This window comes from Lactuca saligna, chromosome 6 (genome assembly GCF_052625555.1).
Source record: "Lactuca saligna cultivar CGN05327 chromosome 6, ASM5262555v1, whole genome shotgun sequence".
Classification (NCBI taxonomy): Eukaryota; Viridiplantae; Streptophyta; class Magnoliopsida; order Asterales; family Asteraceae; genus Lactuca; species Lactuca saligna.
Window position 1 is genome coordinate 35,885,016 of NC_136422.1, and position 15,434 is coordinate 35,900,449.

Sequence of the window (15,434 nt, forward strand, 5' to 3'; positions counted from 1 at the left end):
AGTATTGGGTCCATACTACTGAAAGCATAAGATCCATACTCAATTCAAGGGCAGTCTTGGGAATTCTAAGAGGTCCTGTAGAGTGGAGGCTTCCTTGAGTTTATGTTGAGCGTTTATATGTTGTATTCCGGTTGAGTATGATGAGCACTCGAGGAGGAGCTTATGGATTCGGTTCTGGCGCTGGTGTAGAACGATTGGATCAGTGATTATGCGAGCTTATCACATCAGAGATTATCTGTGGTATCATGGAGGTCACCCTTGTGATTTCTGGTATCATCAAGGAGGGGATTATGAAGTTTTTGGATGAGCCACTCGACACCTTTTGAGCGGGGATCGATGTAGGACAAATAAGAGCACATACTACTTCGTTTAAGGAGTTTATGGCCCGTAGAGCTTCATATTTCTTTAGGGATAAGGACCCCATCGTCGGCATGAAGAATGCTCAGCGAATGAGTTTCTGCCCTAAGGGGGGGGGGGCAAAGGTAGGGTTTGCCTCATGCCTTTTGAAAGACCGAGCATATGATTGGTAGGATGTGGTCAGTTGAGCATTGGGATATGCGGTGGTGGTGGCCATGACTTGGGAGGAGTTTGATAGGATATTTTAGAATGAGTTTTCACTAGTGATCAAGGTAGAAAAACTGAGGATGGAGTTTCAGGACATCCGCAAGACTAGTGAGATTGTGGCAGAGATCACCGTCAAGTTTTGTGAAAGGGTTCTGTTGGTTCCGTAGTATGTTGCAGATGAGGAGATGAACAAAATGAGATACCATGACATGTTGAGGGATGATATTAAAGATTGTGTGAGCTTTTCGGGGTGCAAGACCCTGAATGATATGATTGTGAGAGCCTAGGAGCAGGAGATTGAGTTGGAGCTTTATATGAAGCACAAGCGAGAGCAAGTGCATACATCAGTGGGCCATACTAAGAAGCCCAATGTAACATTCCATTTAAAATTAAGTAAAATTAAATAAATAAATAAATTTAAAATAAGTAAATAAATAAATAATAAGCCCTAAAACCTCGGGATGTATTTTATATATTATTTTATTTTATCCCTAAATCTGTAATAACTTTAGTGTTAGCCATAGGAGTTAAAAGTTATATTTTCTGGATGTTGAGGGTTAAACGATATCATATGGACTTGTATTGAATAAATTTTTAGAAGCATGGGATAAAGAGTAAAATATGGGCTTAGTTTTAAAAAGAATGGGGTAAGAAGGACTAATGTTGTTAAAATGGTCAAAATTTGAGTTAGAGGAGACAGTGGATTAAACCTGTTACTTCCCATTAATTGCTCCTCTATTTAAAGTCGGCCCCCCAAAACCCTAACCCTAAAACTCAACCGCTACCCTTTTCTTTCCCATCCCAACCGCCACCTCCTTGACAAAATAGTGAACCACCGAAGCTTGGGAAGGTCATCGCTGATGAAGACACGAGTTGAAGCCGACACCTTGACTGTGGAGTTGGTCAGAAGAGTGATGGTCTGTGGTGGTTGTTGTTGCTACTCTTTGTTAAGAAACACACCACCTCTTCTTCTCCATTTCTTTCTGCTGCTACATCACTAACGTTAACGCCACCTCATCCTTTCATTGTTCCTCCAGGTCACCATCTTCCTACGACGGTGACGTTACTATTTTGATTGGTGTATGTTTTCCAATGTGTGGGTGCTTGTTTCAGTCAATGTCATGGGTGTGCGTGTGTTTAGGGTTTAGAAAACCCTAATGTCAAGAAACCCTAGTTTTCGAAGTTCGTCGGGACCTGCATTAAGATTATTAATTGAGCCTAAAATAATACTTAATAATTCTCTACAATTAACTTAATAAAATATTAGATTTAATGGATTAAATCCTTAAGGGGTTAAGTGTGGAACACTAACTCTAGTTATGATTTTATATGAAAAACACTAGACTCAGGGAGCTCTATTTTGGATAATGATCAAGTACATATTTGGGCCATTGATTGGATTACTAGTTCACTCGAGAATGATTAAGTCAAACCTTAATCAGTCATACCCTTAAGTGATTAAGTCCTTAATGGGTTAAGTGTTCTTACTTAAACCTAATTGTCATTTTATGTGAAACCCTAATCATAATTTCATGTGAGGTGGCCACTATTGCAAGTGGTTATCTACATGTATATCGAGGTGAGTTTCGCCTTACTGTACCCATGGGTTGAAGTTACCAATGCCGGCCCACTAGTTTTGGTTATCTGCTAGTAGAGGGATGCCCTAGGAAATGTATATAGTTATGTAGGATAGATTGAGGACTCTTAATCTAAGCTCTCTTACCTGTTCCTTATTTGGTTATGGTTCTAGAGTAGGATCACCTATCCGAGTGACTATCATCTCTGAGTATATACGGCCATGCATTCCTTGGATTGTTGATATTTAGTATGCTGTTGTGCTATAGTGATCTGTTAGTTCTATGTTATGGTGTTGAGTATGCTGCTATGCTATAGTAATATGATATATCTATGTTCTAGTATTGAGTATGCCGCTATGTTGTAGTGATTTGTTAGATCTGTGTTTTGGTATCGGGTATGCTGCTATGCTGTAGTGATCGGTTAGATCTGTCTCCTGGTATTGAGTATGTTGCTTTGTGGTAATAATTTGTAGAATTGTATGTTACCAATGCTTGCTGGTTATCATTTATGGAGTGCCCTTAAAGACCGTTGGTGGTCATGTAGGATATCCTGGGAACTCTTGGTCTAGGCTCTCTTGCTTGTTCCTTATTTGGTTGTGGCTCTAGAGTAGGCCATCTTTTCGGGTGGATATCTCACCTCTGGTTACTTATGGTTATGCATTTTATGGGGGTTAGCTGGTAGTGGGACTGTATGTTGTGAGAGTATTAGTAGGCAGTAGTGAGTTGTATGATTGTTGTTTTCATGTATTATGTGACTACTTGATCCTAATTGTGAATATGTCAACATATTGTGCTTGGTTGGGTTGAGGCGGTCATGCTTTATGCTGTAGGAAAAGATACCCGGTTCGGGCTGGCTGTAATCTGTAGGCATGGAGGCTCGAGAAGAGCGGTAGGGTAGAGGCGGTAAGCCAACAAACCTTGGGTATTCTATCATGATGGATGATTGATCCTGTTGTATATTGGCATTCCAACTTGGGTTATTCCATCATGAGGATGACTGAACCGGAGGTTGACTGGGCCTGGGGTATTCCAACCCGATGGTTGATTGGACCCGACTTGTTTGATTGTATACGTGATCTGTTTATACGATGGTATTTTGGGGAAAACTCACTAGCCTTTATGCTTACCCAGTTGTTTATGGTTTCAGGTATCATCAGTTATTGCTGGAAGGCGAAGGCGGAACTGTACAAACTCATCAGCAACATTGAAGATTCTGCATTTCCTGTAATGCCTGTTTCCTGGTACACATTTAAATAATAATTTATTCATTTTTATAAAGCAACTTGACGAGTTGGTAGACCAAAATCGTCGAGTAGAGATTAGAGGGGACTCAGGTTTTAAGCAACCTACTCAACTAGTTGAAACCCCTAACTCGACGAGTAGGGCTGCCAGGATGAAACCCTAATTTTGGGGTTTTGTACCATATTTAGGCATCCTAATCCCCACTTGCTGGCCTCATTTCTAGCCTCTAAGTCCCAAAACCTAGATTCAGAAACCCTAATGAGATCATGAGCTTGTGAGCCATTTTTGAGTGAAACTTTATGTGTTTTGAAGCTTATGAAGGAAGGAGAAGCTTAGGGATTCAAGAAGAAGATAGTATATCCAGAGACTTTATTTCTTCCTAATCATTTTTTTGTAAGCAAGTCCTAAACTTGCTTAGTAGCTTCTTAGATCTCTTTATCATCATCTTATTGGGTTTTTGGTCCGAGAAGCTTGACCTTTGGGATATGGACGTCCCAAGTGAGTGAACCCTCAGATCTTGAATCATGGAGGGATTTCATGGCATAAAAGTACAAACTTTATGACCACTGAAGCCCCATGCAATCCATAGGACGTCATTTTGGCATTTTAAGCTCCAAAAGGCAATGCATGGAGTGAAAGGTGGAAGCTTTACGGGTTCATGTAGTGTTTAGGGTCTAGATCTCTGTTTGATTGATTTAGTTTGGAGTATGGATGGCTTATGGATCATGATCTAGGTCCTAAAGTGTTAGGGTTTGATCTAAACCCATTAAGTAAAGGTATTAACAGGTAAAGTTGGAAACTTTACCCTTAAAAAAGACATTTGCAGTGTATATGAGAAATATGAAGCTTAGATTTGAAGAGTAGGGGATTAATCATTAACATGACCCACATAGACTGAGGAACTCGTCGAGTCCACAGAGGAACTCGACGAGTTGAGGTGATTTATCCCGATTCTGTACCATATAGAACTTGACGAGTTCGTAAAGGGGCTCGATGAGTTGATTTGCTTTATGATGTCTACGAGTAAAAAGGGAACTCGACGAGTCAGGGGGATGACTCGACGAATTGGATCACGGTTTCAGGGTTCCTGATTTTTAGAACTCGGCGAGTTTATGGGTCAAATCGGTGAGTTGAGTCAACCCAGAACGTTGACTTTGACCAGAATGTTGACTTTGACCAGGGGTAAAGCGGTTATTTTACCCTAAGAAGGATTATTGGATTTTGGTTGAGTGGTTTTGTGATAATGATAGTTGAGGAGTCGTTGGAACACACGTCAGAGATTCCTCACGCGAGGTTTCATAACTAGCTTTGCGAGGTGACTTTTTCTCTAGTAGGAACGGGTCAAAGGTGATGGGTTTTGTCTATAAGAACATCCTATGTGCTCATACAAACCCTAATGCTTGGATCTAGGTTTCTCTATTGTACATGCAAGTTATCTAAGACTATAAACACTAATTCTAACATATGGAAATCAATATTAACATATAATTAGGTTTAAGATATTACCTTGATTGTTATGTAGCAATAACAATCCCAATTCCTCTTGGTATTGACTTTAGAAAGCTTAGAGTCACAAATGTCACTCCTCTAATGGTTCACAAACACCATAAGCAAGAGGATGAGGAGGAGAGAGGATGGAGGCTGCCCAAAACGTGTTGTAACCGTAGAAGAAAGCTCCCTACATTTTTGGGTCATAAGGGGTCTTTATATAGTGAGGCTATTAGGGTTATCTAACAAGGAAACCCTAATTTGGATGCTTAAGCCCTAAGCAACCCATAGACTCCTTTAATTAAGGCCTTGGATGATTTCCTTATGGGCTTCCCCATAGATTTCGTCCACTCCTTAATTTAAGACAATCCATAGCCCAAATTGCAATTATCTTATAATTACAATTCCAGCCCCTTAAGTTTAATTAATCTCTTTTAGTCACAAAACTAATTACTAATTAATTCTTGACTAATATTAATTAAACAATATGATTTCTCCTTTAATATATTATTCTCATAATATATTAATAAATCATATTTAATCCTTTCTCTCCATAATTCATCCTATCAAGTTGCTTTGGTGAAGGCAACCCAAAAGGACCATGCACCATCGGGTCAAGTACATATCAAAATAGTTATGGACTTAGACACTAATCCAACAAAAGGCACTAATGCTGACTCATTTATGTATGTTAGCATTTTCTGGACAAAGGTCCGATGCCGGCCTATGCCCGATGTAAATTTATATGTTCCCGGACTTCAGTCCGATGTCGGGGCAAGTCCGTGGACTGTTTGTATGCTTGATGTCTTTGTGATTCTTGCATGTTTCTATTTGTATGTTCCAGACTTCGGTCCGATTCTGGGGCAATCCCAATGAATGTTTATATACTTCTGGATTTCGGTCCGATGTCGGACGGGGCCCGAGGAATGTTTATATGTTTAGTTTTGTGTTTATGTTCATATGTATTTGTTGATATGCTTATGTATTCCGAGCTTTGCTCGATACCAGGCATGACCCGATGCCAGATTTTGATCTAATGTTGGGCGGGGCCCGATGCTGGACTTCGGTCTGATGCTGGGCGGGGCCCGATGTAGTGGGGTAGGTCGAAGTTATGTGTTATGTGTTTATGTGATTACGTGTATGGTATGTGGTAGTTTGGGGAGACTCACAAAGCTTCGTGGTTACATTTTTGAGTTTTAGTTTTAGGTACTTACACTAGTAAGGGGAAGATCTCGGGATGACTGCATGGAACACACCACATCGTTTAGCCTTGGATGAGTTACTCTGATGACTTGATATATGATTTTGATATGTTGACTGATGTTTATGATATTTTTGAGATACACAAGTCATGATTATGATATGATGAATGATATTTATGGTTTCATTAATGATTTAAAATGAAATTTTTTGACTGTATTTTTGGGATGTTTCAAGTTGGTATTAGAGCCTTTGTTTTAGGGATTCAGGCACATTCTCGGGTGTGTCTGGACTCAAACTAAGGACTTGGTATAAAGATTTTAAAAAAGAAAACCATTTTTACAAAAAAGGATTTTTAAAAGAGAAAAAGGGTGTGGTGCATGAAATCATCTGAGCTCAAGTAAGTACTCCCAAATTACCCATACAAGTTTAAGTTATGATATGTTTATGAGAACTGCATGCTAGATTAGCGCTAAGTATCTAGGAAGGATGCCTTATGTGCCTGTTATATATGTATGAGCTTTATGAACTACATGCTAGTACTGATTAATCAATGGTATGATGGCCTAATTAGGATATGCTTGATTATGTTTACTCAATGCTCGAACGCTGTTTGCTTTGTGCTTTTAGGAGTTCTAGTTATCTTTTACTAACTAGTAAACGAATACGCTAAGTTACATATTGCGAGGACTAACTAATTTTAGAAGGTTAGCTTTAGCCTTATTTCGCAGGTCTCGTTTAAGTCTAACTGTTGTAGGGTAGGACCTGTCATTCACAGAATTATCAAGTCTTAGTGATATGTAATGGTATTCGTGAGCTAGTTAGGAGGAGATAACATGGAGTTCTTATGCAGCTGATGGCGGAGAGTGAGTTGGTGATTACCCTAGGGCAAGCATAGGATGAGATTAGCGTGTGAAGCAGTAGTAGTAGAAGGGACTTGGTGGAGTAAAGGCAGTTCTTGAGGAAAGTACGGATAGATGTTGAAAGTAGTATCGGCCCGTACTACTAAAAGCAGAGGATCTATACTCAAATCAATGAAGGTTGAGATGAATCTAGGAAACTTGTAGTATATGTGATCCCTCGAGATATGATGAAATTTATGATGTTTTTTATGGTGTGTTTTTTTAGTATGGTGATACCACGCACTAGACCAGTCGGCAGTTCAGGCATCGGTGAAGGATCTGGCTCGGGCTCTGGAGCCGGGCAGCTCGACGAGCAAACGAGAGAGTTCATTTTGTCTGAGGTCATGCACAATATTTTAGACAAGACTCATGTGATCTTCGATACGATCAAGGAGGGTATCTTGGAGCTTTTAGATAAGAGGCTAAGTGCTTTCCGCACCGAGGTGGTGGCCATGATGGGGTCGTGCACGCTGACATTTAGGGAGTTCAAAGCTTGCGGAGCTCTCGACTATCATGGGGCTCGGGACCCCATTGCTAGCACCAGATGGTTGGATGATGTCGCCAACACTTTCCGTACCAACAAATGTCCTGAGGGGGACAAGGTCTGACTTGCTTCCTGTCTCTTGAAGGATAGGGTGCGCGACTGGTTGGAGGAGGTTAAGCATGTTATCGTGACACTGCCCTTGACACTATGACCTGGAGTGACTTCTCAGCTAGGTTCAGAGCTGAGTTTTCACATATAATAGAGGTGCAATAGTTTTCTTGGGAGTTCTAGGATCTCCAGCAGACGACTAAGATGGTGACTGAGATCACCACTATGTTCACGGAAAGAGCCCTTCTTGTTCCGCAGTACGTGGCGGACGAGGAGATGAAGAATGCCCGATATCATAAGATGTTTCAGAGTGATATTCACCAGTTTGTGAGCCGATCCAGCTGCAAGACACTAGAAGACATGATTGCTAGGGAGAGAGAGAGAGAGAGAGAGAGTGAGTGAGAGAAATAGATAGATAGATAGATAGATAGATAGATAGAGTTGGATTTGGAGATGGAGAAGAGGAGGAAGCCAGAGGGAGTTCAATCAGGGAGTGCGGGAAAGAAGCCGTAGGTGTCAGACCACAGATCTAGGAGCCAGCAGGGCTGCAGCTGTTGTGGTAAATGCGGCAAGTTGCACGAGGGGACGTGCAAGGAATGGAGTTATGGCTGCTTTAAGTGCAGCCGAACTGGACATGTGAGAAAAGATTGTATAGCTACCACCACCACCACGATAGTATCATATCTAATTTGCTTTCAGTTTAATCAGAGAGGATACAACCGATCCCAATGCCCGAGTTTAGCAGCAGCAGGACAGGTGGCGGCAGCCGCTCTTGCTACATTGAGGATTACAGATGGCCGTCAGGGCCGGGCAGAGGCACCTATGGCGAAGAGCAGGGCCTTTCAGTTGACAACAGAGGAGGCATGTACGGCTCCCGATGTGGTGATAGGTATGTATCTTCTCCTTATCTCTTTATTTATATTTATTATTGCTTATGTTTATGTGTTTTGTTATAGGATCGTTCTTAGTGAACGGTATATCAACTCTTGTAATATTTGATTCATTGGCTACCTGATCTTATGTGTCGATTACGCTCCGCATGTGGTTTGTGGGAGCTCTAGGGGAGTTGGATTGTCCACTAGATGTAGAGATAACAGATGATAGGACCATTCACGTTGCGAGGGTTTATAGAGGATGTACATTGTAGTTGTTTGATGAGCAGTTTTCTATGGATCTACTCCCTATTCACATGTGAGGGAATAAGGTTATAGTTGGTATGGGATGGTTGAGCCCTAGTGGGACAATGATCGACTGCGAGCAGTAGCTAGTGAGAGTTTGGACTCCTAGTGGGGGAGGGTTAGTGATTTAGGGCGAGAGGCTGCAGGGTTGACCGAACCTATGTTCAGCAGCGAGAGCGAGGCTCTACCTTCAGCATGGTTGCACAGGTTGTGTCACCAATGTTATGGATACCCATGATAAGGGTAAGGCGAAAGTGAATGATGTACAGATCATACGAGAGTACCGGACGTATTCCCAGAGGATTTGCCTCGGATACTTCCAGAGAGACAGGTTGAATTCAAGATTGAACTAGTCTCTGGTGCGGCTCCAATAGCCAAGGCATCATATCGGTTGGCTCCTCCTAAGATGCAGGAGTTGTCTACACAACTACAAGAGCTGTTAGAAAAGAGATTTATTAGGCCGAGTAGTTCGCCATGGGGAGCCTTGATCCTGTTTGTGAACAAGAAGGGCGGGTCACATTGCATCTATATACACTACCCAGAGCTGAATAAGGTAACGATGGAGAACCATTATCCCCTCCCGAGGATTGATGATTTGTTTAACCGACTATAGGGTGTATGTTGGTTCTCAAAGATTTATTTGCGATCAGGTTATCACCAGATGAGAGTCAGAGACAACGATGTGTAGAAGACAAATTTTAGGACCTGCTATGGTCATTATGAGTTCGAGGTAATGCCGTTTGGGCTCACCAACACTTCTGCCATGTTCATGGACCTCATGAACTGCGTGTGCAGAACGATGCTAAACCAGTCTGCCATAGTCTTAATCGATGATATCTTGGTTTACTCCAAGACTCAGGAGCAACATGATGAGCACCTGAGGGAGGTGCTGAAGACTCTGAGGAAGGAGAAACTTTTCACAAATTTATCCAAGTGTGAGTTCTGGTTGTGCGAGGTGCGGTTTCTAGGGTACCTTTTCATCCATAAGGGTAATTTGGTCAATCCGGCCAAGATAAAGGCCATGATGCAGTGGGTGGTTCCGAGGTATCCAACTGAGATTTGGAGTTTTCTTGGTCTAGCGGGTTACTATTGAAGATTCATTCAAGATTTCTCCAAGATTACTGTTCCTTTGACCCGACTGACCAAGAAGTCGGTGACATTCCGCTGGGGGCCTGAGCAACATGCAACCTTTGAGACTCTCAGACAGCGGTTATGCGAGTCACCGATTCTGACTTTTCCAGAGGGCTTCGATGACTTCGTGGTTTACTGTGATGCTTCGATGACAGACATGGGTGCGGTTTTGATGCAACGAGGTCACGTGATAGTTTATGCTTTGAGGTAGTTGAAGCCTCACGAGGAAAACTATCCGACACATGATTTAGAGTTGGGGGCTATGGTTTTCACCCTCAATATTTGGCGACATTACCTCTATGGGGTTTGTTGTACCATCTACACAGACCACAAGAGCTTGAGGTACCTCATGGATCAGTCGAATCTGAACATGAGGAATCGTCGGTGGTTAGATGTGGTGAAGGACTATGAATGTGAGATCCTTTACCACCTAGGCAAGGAAAATGTGGTGGCCGATGCCCTGAGCTGCAAGGCAGTTGAGGCCCTGATTCGAGACATATGTCTGAGGGTGAAACTGATTACTCCATTCCTAGAGCAGATACGGGAGGCGCAGGTCGAGGGATTGAAGGAGGAGCGCCATAAGTGCGAGTGGATCATAGGCTAGGTGGCCCCATTTGATTATGACAGTCGTGGGTTGTTGACCTTGCATGGGAGGGTATGGGTTCCGTACTGGGGTGGAGTACACCATGTTCTGATGGATGAGGCCCACAAGTCGAGGTTCTCCATCCATCCAAGGGAGACGAAGATGTATCGGGATCTTCGCTCTAATTACTGGTGGCCCTGCATGAAGCGGAACATAGCATAGTACGTAGAGCGGTGCTTGACTTGCAGAGAAGATATCACTATGGACTTCATCACGAAGCTTCCCATGACCCCATGTAGAGTAGATTCGATATGGGTCAACGTGGATCGATTGACCAAGAGTGCTCACTTATACCCGATCCAGGAGAGTATATCGGCTGAGAAGCTGGCTGAGATCTACATACGTGAGGTAACGACACAACATGGAGTGCCTGTTTCGATTGTGTCAGACTAGGATGTTCGTTTCACTTCTAGATTTTGGAAGCAGTTTCATTAGGAGACGGGTACTCCTCTCCACTTCTGCACCACTTTCTACCCTTAGACAGATGGGCAGAGTGAGAGGACGATTCAGAATCTTGAGGACATGCTGCACACATGTGTTTTGGATTTCGGTGGCAGTTGGGCACTTGTATTCTGTTAGCGGAATTTTTGTATGACAATAGCTACCATACCAACATAAACTGACCTCCCTTCAAGATGCTCTATGGGAGGAAGTATAGGACCCCAATCTATTGGGGCAAGGTCAGTCAGAGAGTCATTGGGAATACTGAGGTAGTACTCATGACTACTGAGAGGATCAAGTAGGTTCGGAGTAGGCTCCATACTACTCAGAGTCGACAGAAAAGCTATGCCGACAAGTGACGTTCAGACTTGGAGTTTTAGGTGGGTGACATGGTCCTCCTGAAGGTGTCGCCTTGGAAAGGTGTCATCTGGTTCAGGAAGTAGGGCAAACTAGGCCCCAGAAACATCAGACCGTACAATGTTTTAGCTCGGGTGGTCCAGGTTGCTTACCATTTGGATCTTCCAACAGAGCTCATCCAGATCCACAACACTTTCCATGTTTCCCAGCTATGGAAGTGCTTAGTCTATGACTCAACGGTTGTGCCTTTAGAGGATATTCAGGATGATGACAACCTGAATTACATCGAGAGACCGATAGATATTCTCGACAAGAAGACGAAGGAGTTGAGGAACAAGAGGGTGGAGCTAGTAAAGGTGTAGTGGTAGCATCGCAAGGGCTCGGAGTGGACTTGGGAGCCCGAGTAGGAGATGAGGGAGCACCCGAAGTTGTTTCCCAATGCAACGGGCTTCATGGATGAAGTCTAAGACCAGTGGGGGGGGGGGGGATTGTAATGCCTAGTTCCTGATATGCATTTAAATAATAATTTATTCATTTTTATAAAGCAACTCGACGAGTTGGTAGCCCCAAACTAGTCGAGTAGGTATTAGAAGGGAAGAGAGTTTTAAGAAACCTACTCGATGAGTAGGGCTGCTAGGATGAAACCCTAATTTTTTGCACCTTGTAACACCATGTTTATGGGCTAAGCATTAATGATGATGTAATATTCTAGGTCAACCATTGTAAACCACTTTGAAGAAATAAAGAAGAATTATTTGAGTAGTATGTGAATTTGTGTGTTTTATACTTGTTTATAATAAAATAATAGATAAAGGATAAAAATAAGCATAAAAAATAAAGTGTGAGATAAACCCCATATCGATTAAGGAATTTGTAGTGGTGGTGACTAGGATTCCAGATATATAAAGAATGCCGAAATCCGAGTTATAACGAAGAAGTTATGGCCCGTCGAAATTTCGCGACTGAACCGGCACGACACTACGCGACGTAAATGGTGAATTTTTGATAGATGACTTCTTAGCCTTAGTGATCTAAATGAAGGTCTTAGTGTCCATTAAACCAAGAGCGTTCATAAAAAGAACGCCCAAATTTGACTTCGTATAAGATGGTTATGATTTTTTTCCAAGTTACGGATCAGCAGTGCACAGCCCGGAGTTCGAATGTTAGATCGATCCATTTTTGACCGACACAACCTAAAAGAGAATTGAGATTCTCATTAATAGTAGTTCAACGGTTAAAAGACAGACGAAAACGGACGTCGGATGAATAAGTTATGAATTTTTAACGGACTTTATTGTCCCGACCTGTTAAAAATATAACTTTAATTGTAGAGTCAAAATTAGCCAACGGAATCTAAACAAAAGTTGTAGAGTACGGTCTCACCTACGCGTGGATATAAAGAACGTGAAAACGAAGCTTGTACGCGAAAGTTACGAATTTTAGAAGTCGGGATGGAAAGTTGTGAAGTTTGATGCGAGGCTAGGCCCCGCATAGTCCGAAGGACGCCTCACGTCCGAAGTATGCCTAGTGTACGAGGACCATACGCCCTGCGTTTTGAATTTTTATGCGGTCTGGAAGCAGCCACGTAGCCCCACCGCATCTCGGACACGTGTTGTACGATTTCACTGTATGCCCCGCGTACTTGGAACTACGCCAAGCGAACTCCGAGGCCTCACGCCTATATGAGGGTGCGAGGTGCAGCCCATTATTTCACATTTTCCACTCTGTTTCACTCTCTCCTCTCTCTCTCTCTCTAGCCTATCCTAATACCCACTAAGCCTAGGGAATCTTTCTAGCTCTAGAAGAAAGCCTCGGAGAGCCGGAGTCTTCAAGAAAAAGAGTTTTTCAGTTTGAAACTCTGCCCGTGCAGAGCCTGGTTTTCAAGAAAACCTCCCGGTTTCATCAAAGAAGATTGTTTTAAGAAGCAAAGTGTTGTCTGAATCACCCCTTATCATGTGAGTGTATAGTCACTTTCATCTTACACATAGATTTGTAGTATTTTATATAAATAACGTGCTATATGAGATCGTGTGTGTGTGTGTGTGTGTATATATATATATATATATATATATCTGTGTGTGTGTTCTTTGTTTATCTGAGATGTGTGCTGGATGAGGCCGGACGGAGTGGATGACGGGACCCTTCCCGCCCGGTGGAACACCGCACCATCGACGCGGGTAAGGTGTGTGCGGGAAACGGAGAGGGGAGCCTCTCCCGCTCTCTCTCTCTCTCTCCTGCTGTGATTGGCCCATTTAATTTGTTTTTGAAAAAATATCGTTGGTTAACGATAAAAAAGTGATTTTTTTTATTATTTTTTTTTCTTGTGGCTGTAACGGCTACTTTGTATTTTTTTTATCCTTTTACAACTATTATAAATAGATACACATAACTTTTAAACATATAAACTATTCTCTATACTCTCTACTTTATATCAACAAAAGAAAAAAGAATCCCAGCAAACAAACCCCAAGTTCCGATCGACAGAAAAAAACCATGGTTCGAGTATAAACATCCCTCATCGCAACATTTTTGCTATCGATTCATCCTAGCAAGGAGTTTACTGCCCCCAACTCGATGTTCCCATTCAATCACCACTACAATTCCAATACCAAAATGTTGGCCAATATTACCCGATGCAAGTTACAAATGTTCCGTCGCAAATGTTTTCAAACTTTGTTGTGTTTCCGGATCAACAATCGTCAAATCAACTTCAACCCCAAACTCAAACTGAAACTCAAACCCAAACCCATCACCGCCACCAAATTGTCGATGAATCGGATAACACGGAAGAAGAAGACATGGTTCCCGAAACTCAACCACCACCACCACGAAGACATAAAGGGAAAAAACAAGTGCGCGAGGGTGTCACACAACCGGGAAGACAAAAGCCGACACTATAGGTTCCATACGAAGAGCTAGTTTTGGTCAAAGCTTGGGTTGATATTTCTGAAGATTCGATTTAGGGAAACGCACAACCGGGAGAACATTTTTGGTTTCACATTTTAGAACGATTTCGAGAGGAGCTAGGAAAATGTGACGACTACCGTACTAAACATCAATTTAACTCGAAGTTTCGAGAAATAGCAAGGGGGGTTTCAAAAATTAACGGGTTGTACAACAACCTAAAAACTGAACGAAAAAGCGGCCAAGGGGACGAAGAAATACTTCACGAAGCGTTGCAGTTTTACCTTGAGGAAGTCGGAAAACCATTCAAGTGGCACGATTGTTGGAAATTATTGGTCCGAAGTCCTAGGTGGAAAAAATATGAGCGGGATTTTATTTTTGGAGTCCAACAATCAGAGCGCACGAAAACGGGCTCTAGTGGTTACGCAACCTCCTCCGATGCTCGGGTCGGTCAAGATTTAAATCAGGACGATGAACTCGAGCTAGAAGAAATTGAACGCCCAATGGGTAGGGACAAAGTGAAGAGAAAGGGAAAAGGTACTACTTCGAGTGCATTTGATTTCAGCGTGGACATTGACGAAATGCGGAAGATAACATCGTCGTTTGATCGATATAATCTAAATTTCTCCAAACGTTTGGCTTTCGATAAAGAAAAAGAAGAAACAAGGAAAATGGAGCGGGTGGAGAGACAAGAAATGGAAGGCATGAAGTTTTTGATGGAAAACGTCGATCATCTCTCGGGACCGGCTCTTGAGCTCGTAATGAAGAAGAAGGAAAAAATTCTGAGAAAATATTTTCCGTAGGTCGTTGGTGCTTTGTTTGATTTTTAGTTTATGAGTGTGTTTTTTTCTACTTTTATTTATTTATTTATTATAATTTAGGTTTAATGTAAGTTTTATTTAAATTAATGAAATGCTTTTTATTTTTAATTAATTTTTATGTTTAGTATTAATTTAAAAATTATAATTCATAACAAAAAAAATTAATTTTATTTAAAATAAAAAAAAAAGTGAGGGAAGGTCTTCCCTCCAACTCCTTGGCTTTTAGGTGAGGGAAAGGAGAGTGAGGGAAAGAAGGGTATGGCCTACCAAAAGTGAGGGAACCTTCCTTCCTACTCCTTCCAGTCTGAGAGATCTATACTTCTTTCTCTTCAGATCTAAACTTCATCTTTCAGATATAAACCTTTTCTTTCAGATATGAAACTTTTTCGTTTAG

General features: G+C 41.9%; 1 protein-coding gene across 1 annotated transcript; it reads left to right on the forward strand.

Moving 5' to 3' along the window:
* Positions 1-13,975: 13,975 nt before the first annotated feature.
* Positions 13,976-15,022, forward strand: LOC145002449 (uncharacterized). Its single transcript, XM_078961721.1, has 2 exons — positions 13,976-14,167; positions 14,279-15,022. Exons 1-2 carry the CDS (start codon positions 13,976-13,978, stop codon positions 15,020-15,022), a joined length of 936 nt encoding a protein of 311 aa, XP_078817847.1.
* The last annotated feature ends 412 nt before the right edge of the window (positions 15,023-15,434 follow it).